Source organism: Pituophis catenifer, unplaced genomic scaffold (assembly GCF_029215685.1).
Source record: "Pituophis catenifer annectens isolate HBS135680 unplaced genomic scaffold, rPitCat1.0.hap2 SCAF_6, whole genome shotgun sequence".
NCBI lineage: Eukaryota > Metazoa > Chordata > Lepidosauria > Squamata > Colubridae > Pituophis > Pituophis catenifer.
The window spans coordinates 35,604,213-35,623,749 of record NW_027256886.1 but is presented as its reverse complement, the minus strand read 5'-3'; the positions used below and the strand labels follow the sequence as shown (position 1 = coordinate 35,623,749).

At 34.7% G+C, this 19,537-nt stretch overlaps 1 protein-coding gene across 1 annotated transcript in view; it reads right to left on the bottom strand.

Moving 5' to 3' along the window:
• Positions 1 to 16,314, bottom strand: part of FARP2 (FERM, ARH/RhoGEF and pleckstrin domain protein 2) — a 68,945-nt gene extending 52,631 nt beyond the window's left edge. Inside the window, exons 1-3 of the mRNA XM_070945382.1 lie at positions 16,192 to 16,314; positions 8,030 to 8,249; positions 58 to 162 (exon numbers count right to left, since the gene is read on the bottom strand). Coding sequence (XP_070801483.1) covers positions 58 to 162; positions 8,030 to 8,233 — 309 coding nt within the window. The 5' untranslated portion in view covers positions 8,234 to 8,249; positions 16,192 to 16,314. The remainder of the gene's footprint in view (positions 1 to 57; positions 163 to 8,029; positions 8,250 to 16,191) is intronic.
• Between the last annotated feature and the right edge of the window lie 3,223 nt (positions 16,315 to 19,537).

The following is a 19,537-nucleotide window of genomic DNA, read 5'->3' as shown; positions in this document are numbered from 1 at the left end:
TTTTAAGCAAACAAACAAAATCAAAGAATGATAACAATATAAAAACATGCTACATACCCAATATGATTGCATGTTTTGGAACTCAATTCCAAAGTAGTCAGATTCAATCAAATTCAGACGATTAAATATCTCTGTCAGTAGTTTCTGGCCACAACATTTTGACTGGAAAAATAAAAATTTATAATTAACTTTTATGATAATTGAGGTGTATTAAATGTTGAAAAATGTTAATGTTAATTTCAAAGGTCTGTATTAAAAAAATCAAAGTTTTAAACTGTTCAAATCAAGAAAAATATCATTATATACGTATACAGCAATACAGTGTGTAAGGGGTTTTTTTGTACTATTACCATTTTCATGTTGCATAAATTCCAACAAAATTCTAAAGCACCTTATTTTCTTTCCATCTCATAATATATCTTAATATATACATAATAAAGATCTTATGTATACAGTATATTTCAATAGATCATCTGGTTTTAAGAAATCATCTAATATAAACATAATGAAAGCTACTTTAAATTAAACTTTAGGTTTTAAATTGGACTGGAAGGAAATTAAAATTATATAATAATAGAAGCATGATCTTTCTTATAATCTGACAGCAGCTAGATGCTATTGAGCTATAACTCTTAGCATTCTTTATTTGCCATCATTCATAAAGGTGGAGGTGGATGTTGAACTGGAATAGCAAAAAATGTCCCAATGAGAAGTTACCCCTCAAGATTGTCACATTTGTCTGACAGTCTTCACTACTGCATTTGGCCCAATTTCCAAAAATATTACAGTGCCACTTGACTTACAGCAGTTCATTTAGTGACACTTTGAAGTTATAACGGCACTGAAAAAGTTACCTATGACCATTTTTCACACAACCTTTGCAGCATCCTCATGGTCATGTGATCAAAATTCGGATGCTTAGCAACTGACTCATATTTATGGCAGTTACAGTGTCCTGAGCTCATGTGAACACTTTTTGCTACCTTCTGACAAGCAAAGCCAATGGGAAAGCCAGGTCCACTTAATAACTGTGTTACGAACGGTGTTAACAACTGCAATTATTCACTTAACAATTGTGGCAAGAAAGGTCATAAAATGAGGCAAAATTCACTTAACAAATGACTTGCTTAGCAACAGAAATTCTGGGCTCAATTGTGGTCATAAGTCAGGGACTATTTGTATTAAAAGCTGCAATAAACCTTGCATCCTTTAAAAATTCCCAAACTTCAATATGTCAGATAAATTTCTCCCTAGAGTAGATTTAAGTGGTAAAATTTCAGCTCTGCCCACTAAAGCAAAACATGGCAGCTAATACGATTAACACAGACTACTCTACCTTTAGTGGATAAATTAGGAATTAAGCTCACAACCTAGGACTCCAAAACTGAGTTTATAACATGTGTTAACATACATTTACATTTTTATCATTTTTTTCCATTTTATTCTTGTAAACTGCTCACAGTAGCTCCACCCTTAGGAATTCACCACCCTCCTTCATCACTGTTTGACAAAGCTGCGAGCGAAAGAAGGTACAGGCAACTACCAATATGGAGTCGAGTCAGGTTTGATACTATTTACTATACCATTCAAGTTTTATGCAGGGAACTAAAAATTTAAAGAATTTCCTGCAACATTTATTTGTGCAATTTAGAAGCAGATTCAACTTCACAAAGACTTTGGGGGTGTAGGACATTAAAAGTCAAGAAGCCATCACTTTTGCACACACACGCACACACACACACATACACAAAACTGTTATATTTATGAAGCATAGAGTTAATTCCAAATTAGTCATGAATTTTTGCTTGAGTTTTTTGTTGCATGTTGTGCTTTTGAGTCAGTATTGACTCCTGGGAATGACATGGACATGTCCATGCAGTTTTCTTGGCGATATTTTCAGAAATAACTTGACAATGCCTTCTTCCTAGGGATGAGAAATATGACTGGCCCACCCAGCTGAGTTCTTGCCTAAAACAGGACTAATATTTAGAGTCCCTCAATTTTTAGCCCAGTGTCTTTAACCACTACACCAAACTGACTCTCCGTGATGTTTTAACATTCTCCAAAAAATGATAACATTTTCTTCTAGCAATTTCAACTAGGCCCTCAAGCTATTTATTATATTTTTCATTATTTTTCATTTTATCTGTCAAGATACTATTAATTCATGCAATGGATATACCTGTTTAGAAAACCAGAATGTATTTTATACTCTTAGCTTAAAATGTTGTGTGTTTTCAGATACATATCATAAACGTTTCATACATTAGTCTCACATCGTTGCAATGTTGATGACAACACTGAAAGTCTGTAAGAGTCTTTAAAGTTTATAAAGTTGCAATAGAACTTTCCCATTTGAAAAGAAGATTTGTAGCTCAGAGTTGAACTTGATGCTCTCTGAACTTGGCTGTTTTCTTGCAGACGTTTCATTACTAAATCAGGTAACATCATCATCAGTGCTAGTCTTAGTCCATTCAATGATGTTACCTAGTCTGGTATTGAAATGTCTGCAAGAAAACTGAAGTCAGACTGCACCAAGGATCCCAGAATTTCCTATTGTGAATTATTTTTCAAACTTTTATTGCTGAGTACAGCTTAGATTTACAACATTGTTACAATGCTGCATATAATAATCCTGCAACCTTAATTTTAAAAAAAGAAAATAGTAACTAGAAGAACTAGATCTATTTTGAACTTCATGTTGCCCAGAAAAACTGGTAATGCTAGTTTGCTGGGGTAGATCATATTTAAACCTACTTACCTTATTTTTTAATTAGAAACAACATTAGGCCTTTGTAAACCCTCAAATCTAATTCTTTACATACTGAAACACCATGTCCACTTAAAAGTCTGATATGACCTCTTTAAGAGCTTGTTGTCTAAACAAGCATGTCCATGCAGAAAATATTTCCATCAGGATGCTATTGAAGTAAGGTGCATTGCCAAAGCACTTCAGAAGCAATTCTGTTAAAATCATTATTTGTACATGTACGTGTATACTCAGAAGATGTGAGAGGTCCTCAAAGTAGCCAGGTGGGCCTTTGAAAGGATGTGATACTTTGACAGTTCAAACAGTGATTCAAAGGGATGCATTGAATTAGTCCTGCATCACCCTTGGTATGCAAATAGTTTTACACAGCCTTAGTATTTACCATTAGTTAATAGTAAGGATTAAGGATTACAAAATGGATTGTAACTACAGAATATTCCCATGATCTACACAAAAAAGGATCCAGTTTTTGGCTAACAAAAGATTTTAGATTCAGCCAATGGTATAAATTAGCTAAATTAAAACTTGATTTAAGCCACTGCCTATTTGGCTGTGTAATGTTGCTCCGATTAATCAAACTAAAGCTGTCTATAACTCAATTTCTTTATGTCAACTATACACAGTTGTTCCTACTAAAATCTACCAAACCTCTCCCAATAGTTTATTTCTACTTTATCTCTATGTGACTTGTTTTAGTGTCCTTTTATTTCAACTGGTATAATTCTCAAATAACTTTCTTCTCTTATTTTTAGACCTCTTCTGAGATACGCAAATGGCAATCTTTTCTATACTACAAATCCATGTATAATGAGAACACTTTGAAAGAAATGCTTCCATGAATTAACAGAAAAACATTTGAAGAAATAACACAATAGTGATTTACAGTAATCAACATTTAATTTAACATTTCTCTTTTTTAACATGTAAATCTTCATGTATTCCAAGTACATTTTGTGTTCTGGAATATAATCTAAATATCTCTAGGGTTGCTAATTCTTACTTCTTTAATACAAGAGTATATACTCTAATGTTCACAAATAAGAAATGCATCTGACTGTGTTGCATTATGTAATTCAATTCTGAAGTTATGGGGGCTAACATTTGCCCTTTTAGTTATGGGAAATTATACTGTTTAATCAAATCAAACACTTGGCCAGGGTCTAAAATAAGTAAGCAACATGTTTCATTAACCAAGCAAAAATACAAGGAGAATCTTTGTCTCAAACACCCTTCTCCTGCTGTTGCATGAACCCCTGTATCTGAATTAAATTCTATACTGGTAGTCCTTGATTTACAACCTCAATTATGGTCATAGTTCAGTGTATAGTATATAGGAACTTAAAAATCCACTGTTACATGGAATAATGATATGGTCTGGGGTTTCAGCTATGTAACACAAAAATAAACAGAATCTTGAAAGTGCAAATTCTTGACTGAATATGTCAGGACATATCTACCATTTTAGATCCCAGCCTAACACACACACTCAGAGAAGTCAAGATAAGTGTAGATAAATTCTAGATACTTTAATTTGGCCTCATAGGAAGAACTGGCATGTACTGAAGTTCCTGGGGTCATGTGATCATCTTTTGCAACCTTCTAACAAGCAAAGTCAATGGGGAATCTAGATTCATTTAACAAACATGGTACTAACGTAACAACTTCAGGGATTCACTTTATGACTGTGGTAATAAAGGTCATAAAATGGGGCAAAAGTAATCTAACAACTGTCTTGTTTCAACAGCAATTTTGGGCTTAATTGTAGTTGTACGTCGAGGACTACCTTGTAATACTATGTACTCCATCATCTACATTACAAATTATTCTGAAAAACTGAAGATACACATTTTTATTTTCTTGTCCTTACGAAGAAAAATCAAGTAAATCAGTTCTGATCACCTTTCTTGTGTAGATTAGTCTTTGGGTATAATGTCATTTTGGTATTTTTCCATTAAGCACTGCTTAAAGATTGCAATAGTGATCACAAATCTATACATTATTTCAGGGGTGAAATCTAAATTTTTTTTCTACTGGTTCTATGGGCGTGGCTTGGTGGGCATGGCAGGAGAAGGATACTGCAAAATCTCCATTCCCTCCCCACTCCAGGCAGAAGGATATTGCAAAATCCCCATTCCCACCCACTCTGAGGCCAGCTAGAGGTGGTACTTGCCGGTTCTCCGAACTACTCAAAATTTCCGCTACCGGTTCTCCAGAACCTGTCAGAACCTGATGGATTTCACCCCTGCATTATTTATGATTATTTCCCTTCTTATTCACAAAAATTACAGTAAAACATTTATGCAGTTTAATACTGTCCACAAATGCTTTAGAACCCACCTCCCCCTAATAATCTTTCCAAAATTATTATGTTGTTCTCTTTTTAAAAGAAAGCATTTTCCCTGAAAGAATAAAATAAATTTTAACTGCTCACTACAGTAATATTAACATACAAATATAAGGACAAGAATTGGTAAGCTGGGAATCCAGAATTGGGTTTTGTAAACAGAAACTGTAAGTCATTCATTACAAAAAGTTTAAGAAAGAGAAGTTCAAGATTTAAACCTCTGGTCATAAATATATTTAGCATCACATTTTTAAGCTGTTCTTTATCTTATTAAAGATTATTTTACTAAAGTTGTTCATACAGGTAGTCCTTATTTACAACTACTTTGGACAACAACCATTAACTGTTAAAATACAGTAGTGAAAAAATCAATTTTGCTAACAATATCTGCATTTACAACCTTCACAGCATCTATTACATATTTACCATTATTGTCAATCAGTTTGTATCTTTCTGTTCCTGATTCTTTTGCCTGATACACTCCCCTTTATAGTGTGCAGACATTACCTAAACAAGCTACTCTTCCTGAGCTGCTTTTCTCTGCAGCACAAGGCATCCATAAAAAGTGCTAACTGGGAGTTAACAAGCTCAGTTCTGTGACCTTAATTAGTTAATTAGAACCCTCCAGCCTGCCTGATACTGACAAAATCATGCTAAGCAAACAGCAAGTGCTAGCTTATTTCTATCTGTATTCCTCATAGTATGCCTGCTTATTCTCTTGTAATCCCTTCCTCTCCAATGAATATAAATACAAACATTAATTCTCTTCTTGCTAATTGTCCCAGCCCTGGAGTGAACATTCCATAGGATGGGGGAATGGAAGAAAAGGGCTAGGAATTTTTTAACCAGTTTCCTTATGAGTCATGTTTCCTTGCCATTTCAGCTCACCTGACTGTCTGGAGTTGTATCCTTCCTAAAGCAAAGGAAAGCTGAAATAAAATAATATGCACAGTCATGGCTGTGTGATTTTCACTAGCAACCATTTTGTTTAATGACCAATTTGCTGTTCCAATTTCAGTTGCTGAATGAGGATTACCTGTACAGTATGTTTAACAGAGTGTCTATTTAAATTGAATCCCTGAATTCCCATGAGATTTCTAAGAGAAAGGGTTATTGCAAGAACCTTCATGACAAAAGGCAAATTTATTTTTATAGCCAATTGAAAGAAGGCCAGGTCATGATGAAGGGCTACCTGCAGGTAAATGAAAATTGTATTTGTGGTGTTAGGATAAAGTGCAGGGGCTTATCCAGATATTACTGGGAGTCAAGATTGATTTGAAGGCACACAAAATCCTTTTCTTACTAGAGGAAAAAACAATATGGAGATTTAATTCAATTTAGTACTCTAGGAAGGTAAATAAAATAAATAATTTAATGCAGTTTTAAAAGTTCTTCAAGTTTTTCAATGTTGTACTAAGATCTTCCATTTCCAGAGAACCTAGACCGACCTGGATAAATTAGGACAAGTAAGTACAACAGCAACAACTGAAGAGGTACTTACAGGCAAAATGCCACCAGTTAATCCAAAAATAATTGTATTGTCACTTTCCCCAAACTTTATAGCAAAAATGGCCAATATATGACCTTCAAATTTGGACATTTCAATTCTCAATAGAACTAGAAAATCAATATCACTAAAATTAGCATGTTACTTTATCAAGAACAAGCATCCTACCTCTTGAATGATGCATTCTTTGAACCCCAAATCCTGTTTAATTTCACTAGTCCTGAATGAGAGGTAAAACTGTTGTTCTTAAAAACTTCTTCAAAGGAAAGTCAGGCCATTAACAAAATAACAGGTTTTACCATATTTCAGCCAAATAACAGGGACAACACAAAACCTAAATTGCTTTTGCAGAAACAGCCTGTAATATCCTCGGCCATGAATTACTAACTCTCTTTTGAGGGCAGATAAAAATAAGCTTCAGGCAGTTTATTTGCCAAATTTAGAATATTCAGAGTCATGACAAACATCTGGCAATAATTCTTTCTGGAATTTAGTCTTTTTTTCTGACTGGCAACAAGATGCACACTATGCTAAACAGTATTCAATCTATTGAAGAACAATTGTCTAATAGGATTTGAAAGCATTAATCCTGCCACACCCCGCATTTCTAAAGCTGATCACACTTTCCCATTGTATAGAAGAAGTTTCAAGAAATAAATTTTGTTTTATGAAGAAATATCCAAAAAAGAATCAAAATATAATTATTTTGTTAGAAAAAAGAAAAACATAACAATTGATGCATAATGTTTGTGCACAAAACATTATTATCCAAAGACAGTTGGTTTTAAGAATAGGATTTGTTTTTATGATAATAAAAGAAAAAATGGTGATACATCTCTTATTGAGTTGGGAAGAACAGTATACTTCATACAAATTGTATGGGATTGGACTAGATGACCTTCAAGGTCTTCCAGCCCTATGATTCTATGAAATTGCCACTCTGGAGACAAGTGAGAAATGCTTTCTCTGACAATGCTAAAAATGTAGTAAACTGATCTATAGTGACTACTGGCAATGTTCTTTAGCATTACAGCCAATACAACAGCCTAAACAAAATGACACATTTTACAATTATTGAAATACATTTGGGAAGCTTCTAGTAAGTAATTCACTAAAGATGAAATTAGCGCTTCTACGGTTGCAAACCAAATGGAAACCTTCATTAGACATTGTTATATCTTTAAGAACTTAATATTAATAGTATAGTACTTTTTATGATAAAGGAACTAATTATATCCCTAAGACATGTATACACACATATACACCTTAAACAAAGCATTCTGATTTAATTCCAGTGTTAAAGGGCTTTTAAATACATAATCCATGAGTCTAGATTCTCACTCAAATAAATCCATTTTCCAAAGAGCAAGTTTAAACATTTGGATATAACATCTTGCTGAAATCTTACCTCAATATCAAGTACTTCCTGAGTGTTATCCAAAAGCTTGACTTTGATTTCTATAGATCTTTCATATGTTCTAGGAGATGTTGAGACCATGGCAGAAGAAATATTCTGTCCTGATTCCAGAGTACTCACTCCAGAATTTTTCTGCACTCCCAAACGAGATCCTGGAGTCTGCAATACTCTGTAAGTGCCTTCTATTTCTCCCATTTTTCACATCAATAATCTAAAGTGAAACACAGAGATTAGATTTTAATATGAGAACTCAAAAATGAATGAAGCAAAATACTGCTTTTTACAGTCTTGGGAAAGTTTGTAAAATAATGAAATTAACTGATCCTATGGTAAGAATAACCAATCTTTAAGGGCTAGCTTTAAGGGAGGGGGGTGTATGACGAAGGATTGTTGGTGTGCAAAAAAAATGAAACAAGAAAGGTAGGGCTATACATGAGTTTGGCCAGGATTTTCTGGTTTTTCTTTTAATCTTTTAAGGTGTGGACTTTTTTTCTGGGCTTTTAAAACTACTTTTGTACTGCTTTAAGGCCCTTAAAACTAATTTTAAGGCTATTTGTAAGGCTTTTAAGGCTACTTTCAAATTTCTAAGGCTACTTTTGTACTATTTTAAGGCTTTAAAAGCAACTTTTGCTTTATAATAGTTTTGTGTATTACTATCTCAAAATGATAGGAAGCTAAATTTTAGCTTTGTAGTAAGAAGGACAGCTTTCTGGGAGAAATAAACAAGTTAAAAAATGAGATTCACAAACTACCAGTTCTGTAACTTATCTTGCACATTCAGTAGCCAAACCAATGAATATTCTTTAATCACACCTGTGCATCATTCATCTGGTTGAAAATTTGTAACAATGTACTGTAACTACATTTGAGATATTAAAATGAAATGCCATTCACATTCAGGATACAGTGTGCTCACTTCAAGTTTCAACATCAGCTCAATCCCCAGGCAAGAGACCAGAGTGCAAATATAATGTCTTGACTTGGTAATACTGAATTGAAGATTGGAGGTTTATTTTCATTTCCAAATGTAGATGGAACATATTTTCAAACATGGATTGGATGGCCAATAAATACTGTTAAATATAAATAAATGTTCAATTGGAGTCTTCTATACATTTTTGCAAGATGTATTCAGAGCAAAATATGACAACTAACCAAAAAGCACTATTTCAATTTCAAGAAAAGTAAACTGAGGTATATTTTGGTTCAGAGGATATGTAGTTCATACCAGTAAAGTTTTACTCTCACACACACGTGCACACATAGTTTCCTGCCTTTATATGCTTCTTAAAATTGCTTCTTTATATGCATATTTACATGATTTACAAATAATGCCTCAATATCCAATTGCATAAAACTTTGGTATTACTGCAAAATAACTGTTCCTAAAACATGTTTTACAATTCTTAAAATAAAAACTAATACAGTATGTAAATTTATATGCATGTCTTTCGTAATAGCCATTATAAAGAGAAGAAATTGTTCTTAAAAAAATCAAAATCACCACTAATATTTTAGTTCAATTAAATAATTCAGCTCAATCAAAATAGTACAAGCATAGACAATAATCTCAAAACTTTTCCATTTATAGCCCACTGAATGTCTGAACCTTTGCCCATAGTTGTCTGTGGCATTAAAAAAAGGGAAAGGAATCTTGGCAGCCTCACTGGATAAAATAAGTCATTGGGAAGCTTTCCCCAGTCTGGGCAATACATCCTTCAGAAGTATTGGCAATTCTCATAATCCTTAGCCAATGGCTCCATATATGTTTGCAGAGTCCATTCTATCCATAGAACGTACAATGAATGTCAATCATTAATTTAAAATCTCTTTTTAAAAAGGCTATGATTTTAATTACTAATGTCTTAATTTTTATGTTAGTGCCATGATGTCTAAAATTACAGTATCATTTGTATTTTAGGCTTGAAGTCTACATTAATTTTCAAGGAAAGATATAGAATAGATTGTAATGCACTACTGAAGCAAAGCTACTTGAGCACATTTAGCAGTCAATGCAAGATACCAGTTTTGACCTTTCAAGCCTTACATGGCATGGAGCCAGTTTATCTGAGAGACTGTCTCTTCAAGATTACATCTACCATCCAATTTCATTTTTTTTTTTCATTTTATTTGATTTATATATCGCCCTACTACCGAAGGACTCAGGGCTGTGAACAGACACAAGATAAAACATATAGAATACAAAAATTTAAGAGCAGAAGTAAAATCGAATTAAATCAATTTAGCCCAAGACAAATTTAAAACCCCAGGTTAAGAACAAATTAAAATTTACATTAAAAAGAGAATGGGAGACGTTAGGCCAGACCAGCCTGGTGAAATAAAAAGGTCTTGAGAGTGCGGCGGAAGGTGCGTAGATCCGGGATCCTCCGTATCTCCGGAGGGAGCTCGTTCCAGATAGTAGGTGCCCCCACAGAGAAGGCTCTCCCCCTGGGGGCCGCCAGCCAACATTGTTTGGCTGACGGCACACGGAGGAGTCCCTCTCTGTGAGAGCGTACCGGCCGGTGGGAGGCCGTTTGCGGCAGCACGCGGTCCCGTAAATCAGGTTCAACAATCAGGTTCAACAGGAGATGTGTACTGCAAATCCTGTTTGCAAATGAATTCCATCTGACAGGACCTAGGAAGGGTTTTTTCTGCCATGATGCCTACTCTTTAGAACATAAATTTCCTCAGAAGTAAAGTTAGGCCCAACCCTTTTCTAGGCCTTCTAGAAAACATGTTTTTTCCAGCAAGTCTGGCAATCCTCTGGTATCAGGGACCCCACATGCTGGCTGTATTATATATACTGTGATATTTTCTTCGTCATGATCTTATTTTACCCATGATTATTGTTTTAATTGTTTTTAATTAGTTTTGTAGTATTTTTAAAAATAGATGTTACTGTATACTTCCCAGAATCACTTTGTGAGGGATAGACAGACTTTAGTGAGAAGTTTCTCACTAAAAGGTTATCCTTTTTTAAGAACACCAAACAGCTACTAATTATTCATCCATACTATCCATCTTCTGAATGATGCAGATTGTTTATTGACACTAAATATTAATATCTGAATTATATTTTGAAATAAATTTCTCCCATCATGATTCTGTAAAAAGGCAATAAAAAGTAAGAACTTTGCTTTGAATAAATCCTAGTAGTCAAGAGATGTGCTTTGTGGAACAGTCCAATTCTATTATTATTTCTAAAAAATAATAATATGTTTAGAAAATAAAAAAAGGAACTTGGAACTTCATTCAATCTATGTGTGCTATTATACACCTATAACCCTACTAATGGGCCAATACCAACAAGATTAGTTTGCCAGCTAAGGGGTCAATCAAGGTCAAAAAATGTTGAATGATAACATGCACCTGCTCCATTCCATTGGGTAAAAGCTAAAACTAGCTGGGATCCAGCAATGGCCAAGCTAGACAGAATCATTATATAAACACTCAGCAAATGTTTCTGACTCTCAACTTGAGGAAAAACAGGGCAAAGTCCATTGATTTACAAAGGCAGGAGAAAAAGGCTAAGATTTAAACCCCAGAGCAAACATACAGGGCTGAATTTCTATTTTCTGCAATAGATTGGTCTATGTATGTGACATTTCTTGCTGCAATAAACCAGCCTTTTTGCCCATGTTGAGATTTTGAAATTTCTACCACAAACAACTTTCTTAATACATTGTTTAGTGTTTGAAGAGTCAGGATTTATTACTTGGCTTGTGAAGTCGGACCCACAATAGCATCATCCTTCCACTATGCCTTTTTGCTTCAATGGTTTAACACCAATCAAGACATGCTTTTGTTTCTTCTGCCTAATAATTCAACAACTGCAGTCTTCCAACCCCACCAATTTGACATTTACCCAAGTATTCTGCTTGGACAGTACCATCTATTGAGATAACCAAACAGAAGTGACTCAAAGGTGCTTTTTCAAAAGACAACTTGACTTTGTTTTTCCTAGGAAAAAGTACCTTTGAGACAACCATGACCAGGTGTCAAACTTGCAGCCCGCAGGCCAGATGCGTCACGCACCGGCCACACCCATCTGGTTTAGCGAAGAGGGAAAAGTTGCGATACATCATGAGATGCCACCATGACGACATGAGTTTGACACCTCTGATTTGGATGACTGAGGATCTCTACAGATAAACAGAAACGAGAACTTCAAATCTCTGTCTACCTCTTGCCCAACTTTTCCAGAGAAAAAGTTAATTATAACAGAGAGCCACCTCATCAATGGAGAACTCCTAAAGGCAAGAGATAAATTTCTGGTTTTCCTAGATAAAGTTTGTTTGTTTGTTTGTTTATTGAATTTATATTGCCGACTATTCGCCTATGGCGAATATAAAACTACATTTAAAACAATAAAAACTAACAAAAAGAATCAAATAAATTAATGTAGTACAATATAACAAAATCACTCCCCACCTCCCATCCCCCCGCCCTGGCGACAGCAGATCACACAAGCCATTTAATGGGGTCCATTCCGCAGTTACAGCTATATCCTACTTCAAAAGGCCAAGCCTTTGTGCCTCTAAGAAACTAAGGACTAAGAAACACTGCTAGGATACAGTTAAAAGTTTTTCAAGGACTACAATCCAAAGGTATGTTACAGCAGCAAGATTCCTCTCAAAGAAGGATAGGGAAGAGGATCTGCAATGATGAAGTCATTCTATTTTGAGAACTTTTTATTATTCTGTGGCCTGAATCCAGGCTACTTCTGCTGCCCAGCTATTTTTTTAGGCAAGTCCAATGAGACTCTTGGGAAAGGTAATCTTCCATTCGAATCTTTCCTTGTGTCTCCAAGGAAGATTTCTGTCTCCAAAATGGAGCCTTTCCCCTCTCTCAACTAAAGGGAACATAATATTGCCTTTTTCTGCAAAAAAACAAAACAAAACAAAACAAAACAAAACAAAACAAAACAAAACAAAACAAAACAAAAAAACCCTGGTTAATAACAGAGAAAAACTTTCAACGAGAATACATTTTTTCAATTTCTATGCCCTAATTTTGTTCTGTTCCTCTTCCAATTCTGTCTTGAGCCAATCTTCTCAAGCAAACCCTGCTCTTCTTGATGGTTTTATGCAGACTAAAAATTGAAATACCAATCAGCACAGCTAAGAATTATTTGGAGGCTTTATTTAGAATTTGTTATTATTGCAATATTTAATCCTTTTATTGTCAACAAATACTCTTATAGATGCGTGTTATCTAGCTTCAATTCATCAAAATTGTTTTTGACAATTGCTTAAAAATCTTATCCATAATATTTATATGGAGATAGATAAATAAATCCACTACCCAATATTGAGTTTTATTTTAAATGGTAGTTTGAGAGTTTTAATTTAAATGGTAGTTTAGGAAACTAATTGTAATGAAGATATTTTCTATCACTTTTATTGGCCACCAGTGCTACAAAACATTCTGCATGCAAGTTTAAAAGATGAACTTATAACAATTACATGCAACTTCTAGTATACTGCTAGCCCTGCAAGAAAAATATGATTAAAGATACCAGGGCAATAAAATGCATTTATGTAAGAAATTAAGGGGATCTAATTGAATTGTATTTATGTTTATTAGATGTAGGTTTCACTCAGAAAGGTTCTGAGCAGTATGTAATTAAAACGCTAAATACAATACACAACTAAAACCAGTAATGAATAAAAGATGAAAGGTTGCAGCTAGCCAAACTTAAAAGTACTTTCAGGTGAAAGGGTTTTCATTTAACTTGTAAAGTTAATTCTTATCCAGAGTTCTACAGCTATGCACCACTATTAAAACATCACTGTATCCTGTAAGAAATATGCATTGGGTATTTCTCCTGGTTCTCAATATATAGGATGAGAAATATATGAAAGTAGGCATTTATTCCATTTAGTCAGAATGGAACTAGTCTATGATGAATTAAAAAGGTCAAGGTTAGTACTCTGACTGGATCCCAAAATAAATACAAACAATATTTTATGACAAATAATGTAAGGCTCATCAAGGAGCTGATACAATATATGTATTCAGGGGAAATGAAGGTAACATTCTGGAAATGGCACTCTTATTTGATCAAAGGTGAATACACTATTTGAGTATCCATAATCTGTAAATCTGCTTCAGGAAAAAAATGATAGATGTAATAGTACTCAATTATTTCTTAGTATGTAATATTGTAACAATCTTTGTGTCTTATCTCATCTGAATGACCAGTCAAGCTTGGTCATGTGACATACATTAATCAGAATTGGAAACAAAACTATTGTTCATGTAAGTTTTAGGGTTGTGTAATATTCCAGATTTAATTATAAAAAGTTGGCTTCAGAACTTGTTCAAATAGCTACAATTTTCTCCAGAATCACACAATAGTTATAGCGGCAGCCCTATATTTGTAGGAAAAGGTGCAGTAGCTTGAAAGAGCTGCAGGCAGATGCTATGTTTGTCTCCTATGCACCCCAAAGGATCTTTTCTGAATTACTTCAAAAGCAGTGCACAGCCCTAATGAAGTTTTTAACATTTTACTGTATTACTTTATTAAACAATGCTTAGAAACCACAGAGAAATTAAAGGATAAAACAGAATGTAATTTAATACCAACATGTATGAAAAAGAAATTGTTGTAAATTTAGTAAAAATGAATGATCATTGCAAATAAGATGCAATATTTTATGCAAATTTACAATTACTAGAGTAACTATAAAAATCCAACATTTGAAATCAAACAAATTTATTGTTTTAATTCCCACTATTCTAAAACAGAATTGTAATATACAAACACACACATATAGACAGTATACCAAAGGTCAGGCCCCACAGGCCAATCTTAATATCTTTTACTACCTTTTATTCAGGGAAAAATGTTATTGTACTAAAAATGTACAAAGCTCATGTATTAAAAAAGTAAGAAAATGTTTATAAGAAAATGACAACCACTTCATACATTTAATTTAAACTGTTTAAGGGGGGGTCTAAGTTTTGGTATATACAGTAAATCGTTCTCTAGAAGCCAGAATTATTAGTTTCTAATTGTTTTTATTACATTTTCCCCTTTAATTTCAGTTTAACGCTACAGTATGAACCTAGAGAAAAGGAATCTACAATTTAGAAAATATTTCCAGCAATTTCAATCAGTGCAAATATTTTGCAAAAAAGGCATGAAAATCACGAAGACTATGTACAAATTTTACCTGTGCACAAATTGACCATAAGCTCCCACTGCCATTTATTTAGCTATAGGTGGTACCTGTTTCTAAAATATTCTCTTTGCAGCAAAATTGTAAATCATCAGTATATAAACACATATGCAAACCTTGTGAAAACACAATAGAATACTACCAAGTTTCTAGCTAAAGCAAATTAGAAAAGATAGTTAGATGCAGAAATGTTCAGGAACGCTTTGTACTTATAATAACAACGTTTAAAACATACAGGAAAGAGTTCCACCAGCTTTTTAGAAGAAAAACAAAATAAAGTAGGCTGTTTAACATCTTGGAAAAAACTGACTTGCATTAAATCTACCAAAATGATAACGACATAAATCAGCTTTTAAAACGCAATTTGTGAAGAATGATCGTGTCATTATAACGTTATTATAAATATACAGCTGATTTTTCATCAGCTAGCGTGGAATCAGGATAATGATAACCTAACTCTATAATGAAAAACAGTTTTAAGACAAACCTCTCTACAAAGTTAAAAGTTATGCGGCGTACTTGGGAGCAATCACCAAGATTTAACACAGCTATCAAATCTTGGCTGCAAACGTTTAGTTGGGCGCACAGATTGTGGCAACCACTGGTTCCAGGCCAGAAGTCACAGGAATCCCATATGATACCCATCTGGTATGGGTATTGCCCCGCCCTGTCAAAGGGAGTGGCAGGGGCCAAAGAAACGACCGTAGTTTTGTATTTTCCAGGAAAAGACTGCTAATCCACCCCAGGTTCGGCCTCACCCCCCCACCCCCACCTCATCATACATCTTCGGGCCACGAATCCTAGGAACCGACAGGGTTGACAATAGCGAAAAGCGAAGGGGCTTCGTGTAAAAAGGCCCCCTTTCAACACGGTTCTGAAAAGAGTGAGCCCCCCAGCACAGATCTCTATTGCGGGCATCACCCCTTCACCACTGTGCTCGTTCCGCCTTTTTCTCGAACGCGCCCTCACCTTAAACCGCCGCCAAGAAGGACGCCGACGGCCGCCACCGCTGCCACTCCGTCACTCTTTTGCCCGCTCGCGCCTTCCCTGCTTCACCCCTTCCCCGCTTCAGAAGGCCAGCGCCATCATTGCCTCCCCTTTTGCCCGATTCCTGTTGCTATTGGCTGCCGCAGACTTCCCGGGGCGGGGCTTCGATTCCCCCGGTTACAAGAGCCCAGTCAGCAACCTCGAAGGAGGGCGGAGTGTGCCTGAAGTAGCACGCGGGGGTGTTCTCCCGATTATGGGAGCAGCTCACAAAATGCGTGGCGACAAGAAACTAAGGGCGTTATCCCTAGTGGCATTCGGGACCTTGCAGGGTTGGGCGCGGCATGCATCGCTATTCATGAAGAATGTGTGAACAGAAGGCAAGAGATAGGTTTCCTCAAATGAATAAGCATGGCACCCTGCGAAGTGTGATATTTTCAACTGCTTTTATTATAATAGAATAGAATAAGAAAAACATATAAAAGTGTACCGTTGTGTTACTCCTTTTCAACCCCCCCCCTCGTCCCAACTAATGCAATGGGAAAATAGTTGTCATACCGGTATCTACACCTCAGAGATGGTAAGGTAAGCGTGGGCCACTAAAACAAATGGTGAGAAGTTCTGCTTTTCAAAGTTCCAGCTGTGCCGAACTAGACCTCATAACATCTGCAGCTAGGTGGCCAAATGTGATGAAAAATGGAAAGCATAGGTCAGCTGTATTTAATATATTGGAAGTTCCCCTTTAAGCAACAGAGTCAAATACAATGACTGCAGGTGTTAAGCTGCTTCTACCTTGTGGTTTCATTATTTTTCTGGTCCTTTGGTTTTCTCGCAAACCCCAATTGATGCCAAGTTTGTGCTGTAAAGAGCCAAAGCGGGGAAATAAAGGAGGAAGGAGCCAATATATACTTGGCATGTTTCCAACAAATCAAAGAAAAAAATTGTAATTCTCTTGTTTAAAAAATTAGGTGGAATTTTAGAAAAAAGCTTTTATTTCAGAAAAAGTTTTCAAAAGCACTAAAAGCATTATCGAGCACATTTTCATTCAGTATTTATAGCATGGAAAACTATAACAATCCAATTTCATTTTAATTCTGTGATGTTGGCTTTGTCTCATTTCCTAGAATATAATTTACACAGCTTTATCCTGCTGTTTTCTGTACCATAAAACACCCCCAGCAAGAAAACAGAAAACATAAAGGAAAGTTATGACAATGCATCCTTATACTGGCAGCTTTTTATTACAGCAAAGATTAGATTCATGAGAAACTCACAGTTGGAATGGACTTTGGAAATCAAATCATCTAACATAATCCAACTCTCTGATCACTGAATGCAAGGTCTACAATGTTGGATGCTACTACATATCCCTGGTAGATAGCCATGGAGTCTGCTTAAATACTTCTATCGAAGAGACTACAACTATCTTTTTTCAACAGTATCTTACATTATTGAATATGTCTTAAGAATTAGTAATTTTTCTTAAGAATTTCTTGAATATGTCTTAAGAATTAGTAATTTTCCCCACTAAAGTTTTCTCAAAATTTGCTTCCCTGCAATTTCTACCCAATGATGCTGATGTTGCCACATGAAGCAACACAAGAAAAACCTGCTCAATCTTTTGCATATTATCCTTTCAGGTGTTGTTGAAGATTGCTATTATTTCTTTCTTTCACCTTTCATCCTTGGGCAAATATATTCAGCTGTTTCAACTTTTTTCATTAGGCTTAGTTTCCAGCCTCCCTATACTCCAAATGTGATATAATACAAAACCAGAATGGGATGGTTATGACACAATACTTTACTTTTAATACTTTTCTAGCAGTGCTTTTCTCACTTTTGCATAACATCCAGCTTGTTCTGTTACTCTTAGATCTTTCCCATCACTGACTTGTGTCTTATGCTTTCTTTCTACCTAACTGCAAGATAGTACATTTATGATACAACTACAATCTAATAATAGCTATTCTGCTTTGTCTTCCATCTGAGGAAATATTTTTGTTCAATTCGTTATTTAAAATTAAAAGTATATTTTACATTTATTACAATATATATGCTCCTTCCTATAATAATTCTGTTATAATATTCCTAAGTGCTCAATTGTTTATATCTCGAGACATAACAGTATATCTCATTGACTGCAGGTGTAACTGGCAAATGAATGTAATTGAATGTAATATGTAATATTTTAGTATGCAATAGAAAGAGAAATATTCCAATTCAGTCATTGTTAGAGTGTTTGATTATAATTGCTTTGTAATAGCATGCAAGTACATTTGTGGATTTTATTTCATTTCTTAATCTTTCACTTGTAATTGTAGTTTTTTTCTCAAATCCAAGCCACACAGTTATAATTCAAGGAAAAATAAAGAATTTTTTACTTATGGATTTAAAGTTTAAACCAGAAAAACATCTAAATATTCAGTTTCTACATTTCAAATATATTGGCAATTTCAAAAGAATTTCTATTACTAGAAGTACATATGATCAAACAACACATTAATTTATAGTTTAATGATCGATGTATCATTTTCATTGTGGAACATTCAATAAAAAATAAATTATTAGTAAACGATATTCTTCAGGTGGGTTGGGCTTCAAGTCTGAACTCATCTTTTTATTTAATCCAGGTTGCTGAGGTATCACTGGCAATATGTATGGTTGGGCCTTCCGTAAATGTAATAATCCAGATGGTATCTATTTGAAATCTTAAAGAAATCAGATTTGATTTTCTAATAAAAAATCAAATTTGATTTTCTAATAAAAAATCAAATCTGATACAGAATATCAATGATGTGGTGGGTCAGCTCAAAAGTTCTATTCCTACTTGAATATTTATGAAAGCTCTTAAGCAGGTCCTGAGTATAAAACAGACTAAAGGATTTTTGAAAAATTAGTCTGGACAAAATTGCCAAGTAACAGATTCTAAAGCAATTGGAAAAAAAATCTGCCAGCATAATGAGGTTGCACTTGATTACAGCCCCCATCACTGCTATAATTGAGTACATCTACCTTAATTTGTCCTTAACCACCCTAGTTATCCTTTCCTTCCACTCTTCCAGCATTATAGACTACTTAAGAAACCTCGGTTTTAATATAGGTAGTTCTCAATTTATGACAATTGAATTCAAAATTTGTTGCTAAACAAGATAATTGTGAACTTTGCCCCATTTTATGACCTTTCTTGCCACAATTGTTAAGTGAACCACTGTAGTAGTTAAGTTAGTAATATTTGTTACCGTAAGTGAATCTGGTTCCCTAGATTTTGCTTGTCAGGTTGCAGAAGGTGATCACATCACCTGGGGACACTGTTATAAATAAGAATCAATTG